The sequence below is a fragment of the Hippocampus zosterae genome, chromosome 6 (genome assembly GCF_025434085.1).
Source record: "Hippocampus zosterae strain Florida chromosome 6, ASM2543408v3, whole genome shotgun sequence".
Classification (NCBI taxonomy): Eukaryota; Metazoa; Chordata; class Actinopteri; order Syngnathiformes; family Syngnathidae; genus Hippocampus; species Hippocampus zosterae.
The window spans coordinates 20,013,323-20,026,547 of record NC_067456.1 but is presented as its reverse complement, the minus strand read 5'-3'; the positions used below and the strand labels follow the sequence as shown (position 1 = coordinate 20,026,547).

The following is a 13,225-nucleotide window of genomic DNA, read 5'->3' as shown; positions in this document are numbered from 1 at the left end:
AAATGGAAGTTTGACCACCAAGAGAAAAATGATTACTCCATATTCCTTATAATGAACACCCCCAATCCCATCACGTCACAATGGATGCCTCAATTGGATGTCCATTTCTTCAAGATCAGACCTAATGTTTGTTTTTTGTTTTTTACTAACTCGAATATCAATCAAATATTTTTGCATAATTGACCCCAGAAATATCACCAAAACTGGAAGTGAATGGACATTGTGATCTAATGATTATCCATGTCTGAGAGTGAGGGATGCACAGAGCAGGTTAGACCTTCAGCTTCATTTGCATCATGTCTGATTGTTATGCCCAGACAGTCACCCACCGCTGTATGAATAGATACGTGCATTACCCTTTTTGAGTCAGATTATGTTCTTGTTTTGAACTACATGGACATTCCCATAAATGTAAAATAGTCCAGTTAATGCCAGTGAATTTCCTAGGAAATTCCCCCAAATTTGCAACCCTACTTTACAATGACCATTTGTTCTCTAGTTTGACCCTCATGACATGATTATGATCATAAATGTAACCGTATTTGGAGGATATAATGTAACTGTAGCCCCCACCATAGTATAATAACGACCACGGTGTAATTTACATTGACATGTCTGCTTGCTGGCTAGGATTGCTATTGACTTTGGCCTCCTGCATTTTGTTGAATTTATCTTCTCAGGACTTTATCTTGTGTTTTGTCCCTGGCAGGATATTGCCTCATTGTTTAGCTTTTTCTTTCAAAATCTTACACTTGGTCAGACCATTTGGTGTCTGATCTTTTTTTTCTGATGGGCAGAGGCTAAAATAAACAGCAAATACTGCATTATCTAGCTAGCTAGCTAGCTGTCTATAGATCTTTCAAGATATTGTCCGTCCGTTCGGTAAACATGCTCTGTCCCAGATTTTTAGGGGGAACTTGTTGCAGCCATCAAATTCCAAATGAGAGAATAGTTGAAAAAAAAAACCCTAACGAAAAAGGTTGAAAATTAAATATCTTGTCATTGATAGTATAGTTGTAGTACAGTATATTTAACTGAATCAAGAGTTGAAAAGAAATTTACAAATCATTGTATTTAGTTTTTTTATCTACATTTTACACAGCGTTCCACTTCACTGAAATGAGGGTTTGTAACATGGGATTTAATGTCATTGGTTCATTCTTAGCCTGGCCACATCCTCAATTCGAAGATTGCATATAGCTAGAAAACATATGCCAGCCCCAGACAACAATCAGCACCAGTGCAAGCACCGAATTAAACATTCGGAGCACACAACCGTAATAAAGCTCATTTTCACAAAATGCTCTCAAATTGTTAACTAAAATGCTATATATGCCTGTGTCAATCAAATCATGTTCTCCCCATATGGAATCTTTGATACAGCCCATCGAATAGCTACAATTAAACTGCTGGAGTACACGCTCGTATCGATTTTGAATATCTTTAAACAGCTACCGGTAATTTGAGTGTCATTCCCTAAATGGGATGTCTGTTGTACTGTCTGTCTGTATTTGAGGATTCCTCTTGATTTACAAACCTACCTTGAATATCAGCGGGAATGCAAAATGTCTTATTTCAAGATTTTGTCACAAACCGTGTTGTGTAACTCCATTTCAATCTAATTCATTAACTCATTTCCTCATAGAATGGACACAGGCCTTTATTTGCTTGAGTAAGAAGTAAATAAAGCGTAAGGAGACATGTGTACCTACATCGTCTAGTTTTCCACAAATAAATAGTATTGACATTCTGTTGGAGTAACATCCATCCATCCAATACCCGAGCTGTTTATTCTCACGTGGATCGCGGGCGTGCCAGGGCCCATCCCAGTTGACTTCAGGCATGTTGGCGGGTGACCATTGCAGTGTTGCCCAAAGGCAGCTGTGATCAACTCCAGCTCAGCCGCAGCGCTAATGAGGACCAGTGGTACAGAAATGAATGCAACACAGAATATGCATTATAATAACACATGCATGTCCCATATTGCAACATATAATTACAGTCATCTAGTCTATATTGCATTACAGGTCATGTGGTTCACTAAACAGTAGTTCATCCTTACTTTCTTTATTTGGGTTTCTAATCTGGAATTATTTCCTCCTGAAAGGTTCAGCAGCTTTTGCTCCACACTACGCCCAAGGCAAAACGGAGCACGTCGACTTTAACGTCTACTGTAAAATGTTCCCGTTGCAGATGCCTACATGGCTACTTTCTGAGGAGTGGTACCGAGACACCACATGGTGCAATCGGTCACAGTAAATGCAAATGTATCGATGATTATGTTGGAAGAAACGAGGCATCCATTTGTGTACTTATTTATCCAAGTAGACGATTAATGGAAGTGAGTGGGAGGGATCTAGATGAGAGGAAATATGATAGAAGAAAATAACAGCCGGTGAAGTCTTTGTTAACATTTGAAAATATCTATCGACTGAACAGTTTGTTCCCAAAGGAGCCACCAAAAACTTCTCATCTGGACTCAGCAGCCAAGAAGAAACACTCCAAAGTCCACCAACACAAACAATAATATCCCAACCGTTAAGTCGGAGATTGGGGCTTTCGACTGAGAAACTGCTGAATGTCCCGTTGCAGTTCTTCATTTCTTCTCTCGCCTTCATCCCGACTGCGCTCTGCATTTCTGAGGCATATTTCCAAAGCTGCCACACGGCGGCGCTCTTCCTCCAAAGTAGACTGAAGTTCACTCAAAGTGGCCCTCAGCTCCTTCAGCTCCTGCTGCACACTGCATACAAATCACTTTTAGAGGTTGAAAGTTGGGGTCACGCACTTTTCCAGCTTGACTTTGCGCAAGGTGTGGTTACGCCCTGGACCAGTCGGCAGCCAATTGCAAGGCACACACACTAATCAGAAGAAGTTTGGGATATTTGGCTTTCGAGTGACATTTTGGGATGAATCTAAAATATGCCTTCGTTTTACCTTCCCTAAACTTTTCAATGCATGTCCAACTGTTAAAAGATGAAGTAGTCTTAGCAAAATTTTAATGATCTCTTTCAAGAAGATGAAAGTCAAAATTGATAACAAGTGCATGAAAACCTCCACTTTGATGCCTTTCTGTGACTCTTCCAGTCTCTCTGTCATAACCTGCTGATGACAGACTGCGATGCCTTTCTGTGACTCTTCCAGTCTCTCTGTCATAACTTGCTGATGACAGACTGCGACACTCTCTGCTCGGTGGCCACTTTGCTGTCAGAAGATCCTGCGTTCAGCCTCGCAAAGGCGCGGTCCTGTTGATACTGTTCGGTGCCTTCTGGATCTCAAGATGTCAAAATGCGAACAGCAGGATGAAGACGATTGTTCAAGACCAACAGGAAGTGAATCCAGGAAATGTAATCGTCCATTCATGGATCAAATGCCTGTTGCTGTTGCCATTTTGCTCCTTTTTAGAGAACAGCAGGTTGCGCACAGTACTGAAACGCTGAACAGATGGACATTGAAAAGTTGAAAGGAGGTCAAATTACGGTTGCAGGTTAGAGTTCATCCTGAAATGTCACCCAAAAGACGAATATCCCTCTCTTTTTTGTGTGTATTGTACTACGGATTGTCGACCAACACCCGTTTATGCTCTCATTCTCACCTGTCAGGAGACTGTTGGTTGTCTCTCTTCTGCTCAGTCTTGTTGTTGACCTCCTGATCGAAACCGCTCTCTACCAAGGGCTCAACACTCTTTTGAGCCGGAGCAGACTGCGAGCCATTGTCAGATTTTTGGGAGCTAGAAGTAGTGGGAGCCTTGTGATTGGTTTCGTCTTGCGCTCTGAACTTCACGACTCCCTCCTTGATGCCTTTCAGCGTGCCTTTTGAAAATGATCCTGAACAGCGGAGATCTAGGATCTTAAAGATGTCCTCTGACAACGTCACACTCTTGTCTTCCACTTGATCCTGGATGCGACTCCAGCGGTGGATGGCACCAGCTTTTGCCGCCATCCCTGTGAGGGGGCAATTGAAGGTGGGCAGAGTTTGGGTACGTTTGCGGGGGCTCCCGGCCCAGTTGTCAGAAGATGGCATCGAATCTTGCAGGACATCTGGAGAGATGCAATCACCTCTCAGGGGACCTGGACTGTCATTTTTCTCTTCCTCGGTAGACTCAGAGAAAGAACTGTCACTCATCTGGAACAGAAATATTATCAAATGTAACGTTTGTGTGTGTTCTTTAAAACTGGACAGTTCCTGGAGCATTTGGGGCGGCTGTGGCTCAGAGGTAGAGCGGACCAGCCAATAAACGGGGGGTACACTGTACGATTCCCGCTCTGTTCCGAGTCACGTGCTGTTGTGTCCTTGAGCAAGACACTTCACCCACCTTAGCTCTAGTGCCACTCGCAATGGTGTACCACTGGGCGTGAAGGTTTTGCCCACTGGCAGTCAAGCTTCTGTCATCCTGCCCTGGGCAGCTGGGGCTACATACTAAAATGGTTTCAATGATATCGGCCGGCACTACAGAATCTGACGGCCTTGGGCGGTTTAGATTGACAAGGCGGCACATCGGGTCTGATATCTACAAAATGTGCACGGTCTGGAAACACTGCAGCAAAGACAAAAGTCTGCGACTCTTAGGAATTAATGAATACAATTCTACAGAACGAGCACTGCATTGCCATTAAGGCACTCATGCGTGTCGGAGCATATTTGCAGGACTTTAGTGCAAGCGGCAAGGCTTCAGTTCTCACTCAGTGACAGTGCTGTGAGTGGTTCATTGTCTCTCTACGTTCCCTGTGACGGACTGCGACCCTGAACTGGATAAGTAAGCTAGCTGCTTTGAAAATAGGTGAGGGTTGTAAAAGTAGTAGGTGTGTCATGGCTTCCCATGACACACCTGTGAACGCACTGTGAATTCTCTGCGTATCGGGAGCGGCGTTCCTGTGTGTGATAGCTCAATTTAATATTTGAGTGACTGATTAATTTTAATGGAGTCCTTTTTTTATAAATAACGAACCAAATATATATCTTATGACTATATATAGTCTTATGACTCAACTTGCACAGTGTACTGAGATCCGAAACAAGAAAGCCTATGCCAAAAAAAGAATATGAAAATAATGCTCCTTTTTAGCGATTGCGTCTAATGTTCATTGTTGTGGTCGTCGTCGTCTTTCTTGCATCACACAATGATCAATGCCTTCGTAAAGGCCGAATATTCAATACAGTCTTTATATTGTTATTTTTCGACTTCATACTTATTTTTTGACCCAATGTGCATTTCACCCAAATAGAAAGAGCTTACAAATATGTATTATGTGTCGATGTTGTTGAACTGTGCCATAAACTGCTGAGTATTTCTGGAAATGTTGGCTTTTGTTTCTGCCCTCTGTATTGGTCAAGTATTTGATTTCGCTTGAATCACCAGCTCAGGCCGTTACCTGCATTCAAACACGGCATTTATTGAGGGGGTGGGGGGAATAAATGTTTAGATATTGCGCTACCTCAGTAGAGCCCCAGCCCACAAGGTTGCGAGGAGAGTTCTTCTGGTTCTCGGCCTTGTTGGAGGGAGGAGAGGGAGGAACGTCGTTGCATAGAGGAAACAAAGTCTCGTGTCGTCGGATCATCACCGTCATCAATTTCTGGATGTGAGGAGTTGCTGAGAAGAAAACAAAGCCAGATCATTTGGGCCTCATCTTTCTCATTGAGTGAAATTAATATGTTTACGTGTCCAGATGTTTCTTAATTCATTTCAAGGATGTTATTGTTATTTTGATGTTAAATTGAAACAAAAGATGTATTGTAATGTATTGTCACGGTATTTGTGTAACTACTGTTTCATAACCACCGGAGTTGGAAACAATGACAATTTCACAGAGTTCTCTTAAGCTTAAGAGTTTAGAAACTAGGACAAGCTTGTCCCACTCATCTATTAATGTAGCTCATCAAAATGATAGCAAGAGTCTGTTTTGATCAATCTCTTGTCTTGAATGCACTTGACTGTGCAGCTCTACTTCATGTTCAGGTTTTGAGTCTTTGTAATCGCCATAAAATTGGTAGAACGTGCTTGACATGCCCTAGGACACACTTTTAACATCACGCCATTGCAAGACTATGAGCTTTAGTCGAGCTTGTATATTGTCACTGAGCTTGAGTGACCATGTACTCTCTCTCTCTCTCTCTCTCTCTCTCTCTCTCCCAAAATCAGCTGGTATAGTCTCCAGCCCGCCGGCGATTCTAATGAGTAAAAATACGCTTGAAAATGGATGGATGGCTGTATGTATATTGGGTGGGCCAAAAATAGGCTGACAGGTTGTGTTTGCATTTGTCGTGTTTCTGGAGAGGTTTGAGGAATGTCGCAATGTTCTTTTACGGAGGACAAATTAAATACTGAAGAGATGAACCCTTTCATGCACCCTGTAACCTGATAACATGATAAGTTGTCCACTGAAGTAACTGCCGTCCCAGAAAGGGTTCAAATCTGCCAAAATGTAAAAATTATCAAATATATATTGGTATCAATGTAATAAAATGTTATGGCCCTGGAAGCTGCCATTGTAAGCCTACTTATGGCCCAACCTGTGTTTGTTATTAACTGCACAATCGTTCTGCCATAATAATTTTTTTTCTGCATAGATGTTTGCATCTTTTAATATCTGAATGCTGTGCAAATGCTTTGCTTAACAAATTCTAAAACATGTGCCGTGCAATATATGAAGTTCACTGAGGAGTCAGGAGCCTGTACACAATGACTGGTAACAAACGAGGATGGTTGGAAATGTTGGTACCCTTCATCACTGAGATGGGGTCTTCTAACTGTGGCTTGAGCAGGTTGATCCCCATCACGGTGCCCAGGTTCTCCACGTTCATCTTGTTGACTTGGGAATGCAGCTGAACCTCAAATAAGAACCTGTGGAACAATCGGGGACATGGTGGCGGTTTTTGTTTTGACTGATTTCAATCTGGTTGGAGTTCAAAGCATTTGTACCGTGATTAGGCGTACACATAGACACTTTTTACATCGTATCCCACAATGCTTCAGCTCACCGGCAAACATAGCTTAGAAGATTGTAGTTGATTCTTGGGAGGAGGGCGATCTGTTTCTCTAACTTTTCTTCCCTCTGAAAGGACGCACAAAGATTTTGTCATACATGCTGGGCATTTCATACACACACGTACACAAAATGTAAGCAGATCTACGGATGTGTCGACATGGGGTATCCCAGAGGTGAAACGTACTTCTTCATTTCCGGAGTCCAGCGTGTTGGTGCAGTCCAAAAAGTCTTGGTACTGAGACCATGGCACCACAGGTTCTGGCAGCTCTCGCAAGTACAGCTTGAGCAGCGACGCCACCGTGTGGACGTCTGTGTCACTGTGAGGAAAATGACAACTTCACACCACACACTCACTGTTGACAACAATATGCACGTTTGAAAAGTGGGATTAAATCGCATAGCTCAATAATGCATCGCATGGTTTATACCGTCAAATAAGTATTCATCTAATCATGTTTATTCCTGTAGAACTGCACTGCACATCATTCTGAGCAATGTCCTATATTTTAGTTCCCCCCCCCAGACAACTTTTCAGGGCTGACTCCTATTTTGATGAAAGCTTATGACAATGTCATTACTAAACCCTGTGAAATATCTTTAAAAAAGTGTGTGTGGGGGGAATACATACCAGTAATGTGACTCTTTTACCGTATTAGCCATAAATCTTATGTGATTGTGGAGAAGTACCCAACGCAGTGGCCTATGATGATTGCACATTGGACCACTCACTGTGCTACACTTAACCGCACACAGACAGCCAGAATGTTTCACCGATGGTAGCGTCGTGGAAAAACAAAGCTTATCATATTGTGTAACACATGCACGCATCCTCTTGCATACTGAGCATGAACAGGATGTGGTGTCATCTGCCCCTCCAGTTTCTCTGCGGGTTGCTCATATCTCCCAGCTTTCTTTTTCAACTTCTCTAAGGAATCTTCGAGCTTTTGCTTTGTGTGATTAGCAAACCGCTTAGCAAACCAGCTTCCTTCTCAAAGCTTCACAAATCAAAATAATTCAGATGCTCCAGTTAAACCCCTTACAAAAAAATGGCAGAAATCTATAATTCTGTGAGGATTTTGCATGTTTTCGCCACGCTTGTGTGGATTTTCTCTGTGTACTTCTGCCCACGTTCCAAAAATCTTAATAAAGGGCTCAGTCAAGACTCTAAAACATTCATGTGAATGCTTATTTGACTAGATGTGCCCTTGGGCTGGCCGCCAACCAGTCCAGGGTGCAGCCCGCCTCTCTCCCAAAGTCAGCTGCGACGGGCTCCTGCTCACCCGACTGGTATGGAAAATGGATGCCGATATTGGAGTAACAGAGAGGGAGTGAATGACCTGGGGAAAGACGGCCTCTCTCCTGCGTCAAAGGCATCTCTGAATTGTTTGACAGCGTTGTCTTGCCCAGGGAGGCGGAAGATGCCCTCCTCATTTAGACCATGTTCTCTGATATACTCCGCACACTTCTGGACCAGGATGGGCACCATCTGTGGTCCAAAACGTTGCTCATACGTCACTGTGTCCTTCAGACTTTTTCCAAACACTAGAGGGACACAGAAGACATTTTGCACTGATTTCTCTCCCTCTCTCTCTCTCAATATTATGACATATTTTGTATATTTATGAATTGCACTGTTCAAACTAAAGAATGGTCTGGTTATTTACACGAAAACAAATACAAATATTTTGAAGATTCAATTTGCAAAATAAAAACAACTATGAATTACAACTGTAAAAAAGTGAAATAAAATCACTGTGACTTCCTTCATTTAGCTATTGCTGAAGGAAAGCATTATCTTCAGGAGCTATTAGGGTGTTATGGATTTACATTCCTTTTTTTTTTAACTGGACTGTTTAAGTAATTTGATGTTACTGAACCTCCACTCGGAACACCAATGACCCTGCGCAGGGTTCGGACCCACTCATTCATATCGGTTTGGGAGTTGGCCATGAACACATGAGCGCAGCGCTCTTTATCCGCACTTGTACCTGCCGTAAAAAAAGACTGAATATTAACAACAAAAACAAGGTAAAATAATTTATGTAGATGTCGATAGTAAAAGTACAACCCTTTTATTCGCTAGAGTATTACGTGATGCTTCGATGCAAAATCGGAAATGATAGGTCACCTATTGGAAATGTGTTGTGTGAATTTGGGCTAAGTTACTTTAATATGCATCTCGACTTTATTCATAGAGCACTTTAAGACAATCATCCTCACTGTGAACAAATTTGCCCTCCATTAAAAAAAGAGTCATACAACAACAAAGACAGTGAAAAAAGTTAAATTAATAAAAACAACGGTAACACATCACAAATCACAAAAACAAAACAGGCTGAAGTCAAAAGAATAAAAATGAGCTTTAAAGATGGTCTGAGAGGGGGTTTGGCTTGCCTCACAATATCAATCCTACCTGGTATGATTTCAAAGATGTACTTCCCAGGGTCATCCGAGTTTGAGGGGAGTTCATTGACCTTGCTGAACTGAAGCTGGATAAAGCCCTAAAAAACAAAATATTGTAAAAACAGAGGCATGGACAAACACTCAGTGACTACACCGTCTCAGGACATGAGCCAAACAAAAGGAGAATTATGATATTGCAGTATAGTTCACTTTATTTCAGTATCTCTGTTCAAAAATTACAATTAGTTTTTCAAACAGGGTGTGCCGGGGCCTGTCCTTCGCTGTCTTCGGGTGTAGGCGATCGTGTACACCCTGAACTGGTTTCCAGCCATTCACATTAACACCTATGGACAATTTAGTGTGTTCAATTAACCTGCTAAGCATGTCTTTGGAATGTGAGAGGAAATTGGAGTACCCAGAGAAAAACCACACAGGCACGGGGAGAGCATGCAAACTCCACACAGGAAACCAGAGCCTGGATTCAAATCCACAACCTCTGCACTGTGACATGCTAACCAGTCATCCGCTGCGCTGAAATTCATATACTGTACTGTACTACGCAAAATTCATGAAAGAAAATTATTGGGTTTTCTATAAATGTTACAATTTCTTGAGATGGGTGAGTTTTGCGTTTGTTGGCGCTTAGCAATGATCATCAAAATGATTTTTTTTTAAATCATGAACTATTTAAATGTGTGAAGACCACTCTATGTAACAAGAATTATGGTCAAAAATTTTGTACCAAAACAGCCCATTTTGGGGGGGAAGTGTCATTGTACAGAAAAACGCCCCCGAAAGTTGGGTCAAATTCACTCAAATCCATTTTTTTAAACAAAATGAGGTTACTTTTAACCCAGCAGTTTTAAGTACAGTATGCATGATATTCAAATTTATTGAGACACACTTAACTCAATACATTTTGTGGCCGTTCCCCTAGCTGTTTACACATGGTTAGAAGCATTGATGTGGCCTATAACTTTTGTCCAGATAGTATCTCTAACTGGCTGGTTTTACTCTATTTGATGATTTCAAGATTGAGTGTCCACCTTTGTTGACATACAATGCATGTTTTATGCGCCACAAAAAAAAAAAGAAAAAAGCATTTCTTACCAGGACTGCCGCTTCACGGTCATCTTTGTGGTAGGTTAGAGTGCTTCCCCTCAGCACAAAGTAGCGCTGTTGCCAGTTCTTCACAAGAGACCTTTGCTGTTTCTTGAGCCAGCCAGCCTTCAAAGGCCTCTCCATGGACTTGAGGGATCGTCTTGAGCCCGGACTCAGACCTAAGCTTCCCTCACCAGATAATATGCTCTTAGAGCGAGCTGAAATACAGGAAGCAGATGAAGAGTGGCAAGACGAACAATTCTCACATAACAGAAAAATATCGGAAACTTCTGCACTCGTCGACTGCTGCACTGGCTGTTCCTTTTCTTTGTGGTGAATGTGCACCAGCCTAAAAGGGTGGAGAGGATAGTTTCTATGCTTATACTTTCAGGGTAAATAGAAACTGTTCTTTGTGCCGACCAAGTTCCTGTTGGGCTGTCTGCACAGAACTGTTATGGTTTTGCAGCAATGTTATTGCATTTGGACAATGCAGACGAATTGGTGAGCAATGTAGTTGTCATGATTCGGTTTAGGGACCAACAGGTGGCACTGTAGGGCTCCCCCGGCAGCTGCACATCTCTTGGTCATTTGGTAATTAGTTGTATAAAAGGACTCCTGCCCGAACACTCGGTGTCGGGTCATTGTTTGCTCTTGCTACTGTCATGTTTGTTTGTTTGCTGTTGTCATGTTTTTTTCTCATAGTGTTTTGGTTATTGATGGTTTTTGTTTAAGTCATGGTTTTTGTTTGTTACTTTGTGTCACGTTGTGCCCGAAGCGATAGAAGGATCGCTTCGTGCACAACAAAATAAGGAAGAGGATCCCCGAAATAGCAGACACAGAAAGATGTTTGTCAAAGAACAAAAGGAGTCTTTAATACGAAACACAAAATAACCCGACAGGGAGAATAACAAAAAGCGCTGGTCAAAATAGGGACCAGGGATCAAATAAAAGGACAACAGAAAACGCTTGCGGAAAAAGATAGCAAGGAGGGTCAGATTAGACAAAGATTATAATTTCACTCGTAAGAGGAACAACGACGCGTAATAACAGCCACAAGGCTAAGAGGCAATGAATCAATGCAAGTAGGAAATTGGGCGAGAGAAATTTTGGCATGGCGTGGAATTCTCCAGCAGTAAGTCAACTGCCAGAGCGCACAAATAAAGCCAGTGTAATTAGTCCCTAATGGGTGACAGGTGTGTAGGATGGCAACAGGGCCTGCCCCCTGCTGGCAAACACGGGACATGACACTTTGGACTTTGTTTAGGATTTAGTTTTCTGTGTTTTAAATACAATTCTTCAAGTTCACCCTGCTCCTTCCTCCTGCCTGCTTTTTGGGGTCCACCACCACCTCGCAACGTGATAGTAGTACTGTCCAGGTGCAAAAATGCGCACACTGTGAACACTATTCTGGATGTTTTGTCATAGTTTCAACTGTTCTTGGTTTCAACTGTTTATATATATATATATCTTTTTTTCTTTTTTTTATTTAAAGTGAGGTGCAGGTGTACTCGGACAGCAGACATAATGTGTGTCACTCTGTCTTGTGGCGCGAAAATAGAGAAGAGCAGAAGTCAGGCATCACTGAGGTAAACGGGAAGTTACTGCACCACTGCCCACCGGTCTCCACCTGCAAGCTCAAATATTCTTTGGTTTCCTTTCCAAAAGTATAAGTTTTCTTTGATTCGAGACCACACGCACTGTCATACCACAAATTGACGTTCATGTTGAAGTCAACAACCACATTTCAAATACCGGTAGTTGTTTTCAAATCTGGATGTACTTATTTGTTACACTCGCTTATATTATCGATAAGTATTTTTCCAAGAGAAATGGGTGGACAAAAATCTTGAAAAAAAAATCCCAAATAGAAATTAATCAGAATCTTAAATAATCCTCATCGAATTCCAAATAAGACCTTCACATTTTGCAAAAGGCAAAAGAGTTCAACGTGATGCCATTTCCTGTGATTGTGGTAGAATCCCATTCCCAGTCAGTCCAAGTCAGCACCAAGCATGTGTTGAAAACCTCCTTTATCACAAGGTCGCAATTAAATACGCTTCAGGGAATAAGGTGTATTATTACTATGATCCCACAAACGCAGACACAAGTGAGCCCAGTTTTTAGCCAGCCTAACTCTTATTATCTAATTACATAAACTCATAATTACACACGTGAAAAAAGAAATAATGCCGTAAAAGTTAAAACCATCACAATCCAACATTTGGATCTATGACCAAAAATGCACTTGTAATGCATTCGAGCCACCTGGGGAACCTTCGGGCTAACATAACAAAATAACTACAGTATTATATACTGTTTACATCCCGTCTTGATTGAAGAGGGCAATTAGTTGTTGGTTTTAGCATGTCCGAACTTTCAAATGCTATAAAAATTGATCTGTCCTGCTGTCAGTGAATGTAGCACGGCCACTCGCTTACCAATACGAGCTGTCTCAACTTTGAAGGTGCTGAAATCCCAGTTGCGAGGTAGTTTCAAAGACATGCTGTTGTCCTCAATTTGTAGCACAGGTCAGTGTTGAATTTTACACATACACATACAGACGCACGCACGCACGTACGCACACACAAGGAAGATATCGCAAATCACACTTCCTGCTTCCTGTGCATTCATTTTTTTTCTTCACAAATTCAAACACTCATGTTTCCTCAGAGTGTTTCCATGTTCAGACTTGTTTTGTATAAATTTCCCTCGAGGTGATTCACGAAAACGCTCAGACG

General features: G+C 41.9%; 2 protein-coding genes across 4 annotated transcripts in view; both read right to left on the bottom strand.

The window, feature by feature from the left end:
- snrnp27 (small nuclear ribonucleoprotein 27 (U4/U6.U5)) overlaps positions 1-13,225 on the bottom strand; it is a 193,561-nt gene that overhangs the window by 112,194 nt on the left and 68,142 nt on the right. The gene's annotated exons all lie outside the window — the stretch shown is intronic.
- Positions 1,645-13,118, bottom strand: arhgap25 (Rho GTPase activating protein 25). 3 transcript variants are annotated; one of them, XM_052067003.1, is made up of 11 exons: positions 12,926-13,118; positions 10,497-10,705; positions 9,397-9,484; positions 8,861-8,971; positions 8,321-8,525; positions 7,164-7,300; positions 6,976-7,042; positions 6,717-6,838; positions 5,433-5,587; positions 3,593-4,122; positions 1,645-2,740 (listed from the first exon to the last, which is right to left on the bottom strand). In XM_052067003.1, exons 1-11 carry the CDS (start codon positions 12,987-12,989, stop codon positions 2,539-2,541), a joined length of 1,890 nt encoding a protein of 629 aa, XP_051922963.1. In that variant the 5' UTR covers positions 12,990-13,118; the 3' UTR covers positions 1,645-2,538. The 3 variants fall into 3 exon arrangements, with proteins under 3 accessions (XP_051922963.1, XP_051922962.1, XP_051922964.1); XM_052067002.1 differs by having other exon boundaries at positions 6,976-7,049; positions 7,168-7,300; positions 12,926-13,117; XM_052067004.1 differs by having other exon boundaries at positions 6,976-7,049; positions 7,168-7,300; positions 12,809-12,951.

Excerpts from the sequence above, each read along its gene's own strand:
- arhgap25 (XM_052067002.1), bottom strand. The coding sequence starts at position 12,989 with ATGTCTTTGAAACTACCTCGCAACTGGGATTTCAGCACCTTCAAAGTT. Across the intron at positions 7,301-8,320 it reads GAGAGGCCGTCTTTCCCCAG|TGACACAGACGTCCACACGG; the intron begins GTCATTCACTCC and ends TTTTCCTCACAG. Across the intron at positions 5,588-6,716 it reads CCCCATCTCAGTGATGAAGG|CAACTCCTCACATCCAGAAA; the intron begins GTACCAACATTT and ends TTTTCTTCTCAG.